The following is a 5,215-nucleotide window of genomic DNA, read 5'->3' as shown; positions in this document are numbered from 1 at the left end:
CACAGATCCACAGATTTACGTTTCACTTTGGTGAAGTTTCTCTTCTGTAATGTAATAGAGTTGATGCAATCCACCGTAAAAGTAATCACTGCAATATTTTATTGCAGTGATTACTTTTACCTATAGAAAATGTTGCATTTACATCACATCATGGATCAGTCAGCAGCAGCATCTGATCAACATGTGATCCATGATGTGGTGTAAATTTAACATTTTCTACATATAGGTAAAATTAATCACTGCAATAAAATAACTTTGTTTTTGTCACTTTTACAGTGGATCGCATCAACTCTGTTACATAGAAGGGAAACTTCACCAAAGTGAAACGTAAATCTGTGGATCTGTGTTTGATTACTCTGGCTGGCTTTGTCAAGGACCAGGATGTGTGACACAAAAATCTGATATTTAGAACTGAAATTGAAAGTAGTCAAACTGAATTTTTAATAAACCAAAATTCAGTTTCAAACCATTAAATTGTTTCAATTTAGTGAAATTTCTTTTCAAACCAATGCATTCAGTTTCAGATTATACAGATTCAATCTGAGCAATTCAAATTCAATTCCTGCTGGCACAAGATTTATCCCATTGGAGGGAGGGGAGTGGGGGCGCACACACTCATAGCCCCTTGTTGAAGTAGACCCTCTCCACGCCGGGGTGGCTGGCTCGGATTTTCTCCTGCAGCTCCGGCTCCAAGCGGCTGACTGACATGGAGCTGAGGGAGAGCAGAGAGGGTTAACAGGGGTCCGACTGTCATCTCTAGATCGTGTTTGGAAGTTTTTACTCACCTCTTCTGAGGGAACAACGCGCAGCACAGGGGCGTGGCAAACACCAGGCTAAAAAGTAAAAAAATAAGAACCGACTTTATTCACACAGGTTGGGAGTAATTGGGCTGAAATTTGAGAGGATTTGCTGATGAGGGCTTATCAGTGGGCCCATCTCTGACGACTCACCAGAATCCCACCAGGCTGACTTGAATAGGTGCACTCATCCATGGGAACCGCTGAAAAGAAACCGAGCACACAAAAGCTGCGGTGAACTCCCCTAGACTGGGTTTCACTCCTCTGGTGAGTGATTTCTAAAAAGGGGGGCTGCATCATTCACACTCCTACTGCCTACCTTCAGAAAAGCTTTCTTCTCCAGGTGATTCATTAAAAATGGGGGGATAGCTGGGAAAACACAGATATATCTTTGTGTAAACATTAAAGTTTGTGTTCAAATTCAGGTGTTTTTTTTTTTTCTAAATCAGGAGATTTCTGTACCCATCCCTGGAGAGGCCATGAGGATCCTGGAGACCACGACCTGAGAGATGGCCTGCTGCGCAGCTTTCGTCGACTCCCCGAGCCTGTTGTCGTTTTCATCCGTTATGGGGATGCCGTGTTGGAGCTCCCTGAAGACAGGAGGAAAGGTCAAAGAAAACTGAGCAAAAAGGTGCAACACGATGGTGGAAATACTGTCATAATTATTATTTAATATGCTCATTAAAACTCGTTTGCTCCTTCGTGAGATATTTTGCTGACACACACAGTCAAATAAAACCTAAATATACATCTAATTTTACAAACGAACAAATGGAATGAGAACATTTGATTTATTAAATTATTTACTGACAGACACAATCCAGGCTTACACATCTGTGAGCAGCGGTTTAATCTAATCCTCCAGGATTAAGTCTTTGATGTGGTAGTAGCTGACCATCATCCCTAACACATATTTCTATTGCTAAAGAAGCTAGCAATAAAAATACGAGATTGCACATTAACAAAAGCTAAAAGGTCAAAGCTGGGGTGGGAAATATACATTCCTTTAAAAGATGATATGGACTCCTACAGGAAGTATTATGTATTATGTTCTATTATGTGAGAAACATGTCAACAAGTCAAATTTATCTTTGCTAACTCATAAGCCGCTAACTAAAAATACATCTTCACTAAACCTGTAAAAAAAAATAGTAAAAACTAATGCTAGACAAGTAAAAATAAAACACTGACAAATAATTGCTAACTTCTGTCTGTGTCATGTCTCTTTATCTCTTTTGAACTGAAGACCGGTGGGAATGACACCAACGTTAGCTTGTTAGTTAGCTGTTAGCTTTCAAATGCTGTTCAAAGTTAGTGAAAAACCTAAACTGCTAAAAGAAAAAAAATTTGTCCTGATATTAGCGGTTAACTGATTAGCAGAACCATGCCCACCCCTGAAAGAAAAACAGTGTATTGTGAGTTATTTACCTCTGTCTCATCAGAGGGATGTTGATACAGTTAGCAGCAGCTACAGCAGCAAATGGAACAAACCGTCCAATCAGAGGGGAGACGTGCTGCAACAGGAGGGAGAAAAATGTTCAGTAACTCTGCTGCAAAAAAATACAAAAAACAAAACACGATCAACCTTTAAAGGGATCCATGATTAGTTGTAACATTAGACTTTATTTAATAAACATATTTTAACTGTAAAATAAAGACTGTAAAAATACAGTAGGGTGTTCAGTTATATTTTAACACGGACGGGGCCATTTTATTTACACACAAAGCATTCTGGGTAAATGATGACTTGGATAGGTCATCAGTACGAGGCTGCTAGCGAGCTATATCCACCCTGAAGGTTAATCTTGGACAATATTTGATGTTTGGCTCTTTTAAATGAAGCCAGAGAGCGTTGACGGAGAGGAGAAGGTAGAAATGACTCAGCCTGTCACTGTAAATATGGATGGAGGACCTCAGTTTAGCTTGTTTGTCACGCTAGCGCCGAGCTAATATATTTAAGGCAATATAGTGTCAGCACTAGCGCAAAAGCTAACAGGCTAAGCTGAGGTTCTTCTTCCATGAAGCAGCTCTGTTGTCCTCCATCCATATTTTCAGTTACAGGCTGAGTCATTTCTACCTTCTCCTCTCTGTCAACGCTCTCTGGTTTCATTTAAAAGAGTCGATCATCAGATATTGTCCAAGATTAACCTTCAGGGTGGATATAGCTCGCTCACACCGAGGACCTATCCACGTCATCATTTACCCAGAACGCTTTGTGTGTAAATAAAATGGCTCCATTCATGTTAAAATATATTTTAAAAAATTTACAAAACTAAACAGCCTACAGTATTTTTACAGTCTTTATTTTACAGTTAAAATAAATGTTTATAAAATAAAGTCTAATGTTACAACTAATCATGGATCTCTTTAAGATCAACAGAAGCCTCAAAGTTTTACTGCCACAAGCAGAATCTCAAATATTAAAAGTCAACTCTGTCATGCCAACACACTCACATATGCAGGGTGAACACATTAAAATGAGGCGCAGTAGATGGGGTTAGATGGACTGATACCTTTGTTAGTGCATTTAGTCCTAGAGCAGTGGCAACTGCCCCCGTGGTGGCAGACACATAAGCTGTGCCAAGCTGACTGCAAACAAGAGAGTGGCGTTAGACTCAGCCCGTCCACACAGGAAGTGCTGAATTAAAGGGTTATTAGTGTCGAGAGTCAGAGCTCCAGCATCGCTCTCCTACTTGACTGTGATTGGAGCGTCGCCGCTCCGGTTTGTGTAGTTGACGATGGCGTTGAACGACTGATTGATCCACTGCCAGAACAACACGGCGGGGGTTGTCCTGCAAAGATTCAATGGGAGGCGTAAAAAAAAGACAAGTCTGTGCACGCAGAACCGTCGGACAGTTCAAGCCTTACTTGTAGAACGTCATCATGCAGCCGGTGATGGTCATGTTCATGGGGACCTGCGCTGACATGCGGCCGATCAGGATCATCTTCTCTCCGGTGTCGGGATGGAAAGCCGAGTCGAACACGTACTTGGCTCTCCACAGTTCATCCTCAGTCAGGCCCGGGGAGACCACGCCTTTCCTGCAGGGCAGGAAGACAGACTTGTGTCATTTTAGCACCTGATTCACCTGCTGCTGCAGCGGCGTGAGGGGGTGGAGTTAATGGGCCTCATGCAAGAACATGTTCGTATTCTTAAATTTCTCTTACTTTGTTCGTACGAACATGTCACGTCTGATTCAACAAACTCTTCTATCTCCAGGAAAAGTGTGTAAATGAGCAGCTGACAAATACCACTTGTTTGTATCAGCTGCTCATGCACGAGGAGATTAACATAATTACCACCCTAAAAACACCATATAAGGGCATATTTCCTGCCCCACATACCAGGAAGTGTCCATTCATAAATGACACCGCAGAGTAAAAACAAGAGCTTCATGAGTTTGGAGATTGAAGTCCTGCTCTCAGAGATCCAGAAAAGAAAACAAATAAATCTGTAATTTTTAGCAGCATCAGACCTGCTAAAGCAGAGAGGAATGAAATGATGACTGTTAATGTCGTGTCTCCTGTGGGTCATATACAGTCACAGAAATAAAAATATAAATCATATTCATCTCTCTCTAATCCTGTGCCGGTTTTCCATTGGTCAAATATTTTTAATGTAAGTGTAAACAACTGTGTTACATAGTTTTCATTTATTCAGAAGAAGAGCAGTCTGGCGCTTTGGAGAAAATAGCACAGCTGATGTGCTGAATAAATCTCAACAAAATAAAATATGACAAAAAAAAACAAGCTATAAAGCTCATTATGTACTGAGACTAATTAAACTTAATTTAATTTAAGTTGGTTTGTAGTTTGAGATCTTCTTATTAATATTGTAGTGCTGTACAACAGCATTAATAGCAAATTTAATTTAATTTAACCAATTTATGTCATTAGTCTACATTATTGCATTTAAAATTATAACTCTAATTCAAGCAGAACAGCCTCTTGTCAACATAATTATGGAGTGTGATTTATTTTCAACTCAAAATATCTTCAAACTAACGAAATATAAAGTTATTAGTGAAGAAAATCCATCTGAATAACAGCAGACTGACTGCTAGTAAAATATACGACAGGTCTGGACCAGTCGTGGACTGAAGACCCCTTATGACAGACGTTACCATTGGATCTGGCGTTCCCTCGCCCGGACGCGGGTCACCGGGGCCTCCCTCTGGAGCCAGGCCTGGAGGTGGGGCACGATGGCGAGCGCCTGGTGGCCGGGCTTTCACCCACGGAGCCCGGCCGGGCTCAGCCCGAAGAGGAGACGTGGGTCCCCCTTCCAACGGGCTCACCACCTGTAGGAGGAGCCAAAGGGGTCGGATGCAGTGTGAAATGGGCGGCGGCCGAAGGAGGGGACCCTGGGCGGTCTGACCCTCTGCTGCAGAAGCTGGCTCTTGGGACGTGGAACGTCATCTCTC

The 5,215-nt window shown here is 41.7% G+C and overlaps 1 protein-coding gene across 2 annotated transcripts in view; it reads right to left on the bottom strand.

Moving 5' to 3' along the window:
* Positions 1–510: 510 nt before the first annotated feature.
* The window catches only part of sfxn1 (sideroflexin 1), a 7,569-nt gene continuing 2,864 nt past the window's right edge, over positions 511–5,215 (bottom strand). For both annotated transcript variants that reach the window (XM_014008753.1, XM_014008761.1), the window contains 9 exons: positions 3,666–3,836; positions 3,491–3,589; positions 3,311–3,386; positions 2,226–2,311; positions 1,260–1,387; positions 1,117–1,166; positions 951–1,000; positions 786–833; positions 511–712 (listed from right to left, as the gene is read on the bottom strand). In XM_014008753.1, the coding sequence (XP_013864207.1) occupies positions 616–712; positions 786–833; positions 951–1,000; positions 1,117–1,166; positions 1,260–1,387; positions 2,226–2,311; positions 3,311–3,386; positions 3,491–3,589; positions 3,666–3,836 (805 nt within the window). In that variant the 3' untranslated portion in view covers positions 511–615. The remainder of the gene's footprint in view (positions 713–785; positions 834–950; positions 1,001–1,116; positions 1,167–1,259; positions 1,388–2,225; positions 2,312–3,310; positions 3,387–3,490; positions 3,590–3,665; positions 3,837–5,215) is intronic.

The sequence above is a fragment of the Austrofundulus limnaeus genome, unplaced genomic scaffold (assembly GCF_001266775.1).
Source record: "Austrofundulus limnaeus strain Quisiro unplaced genomic scaffold, Austrofundulus_limnaeus-1.0 Scaffold1, whole genome shotgun sequence".
NCBI classification, from domain to species: Eukaryota; Metazoa; Chordata; class Actinopteri; order Cyprinodontiformes; family Rivulidae; genus Austrofundulus; species Austrofundulus limnaeus.
The sequence above is the reverse complement of the archived record's forward strand: the minus strand, read 5'-3'. Positions and strand labels throughout refer to the sequence as shown.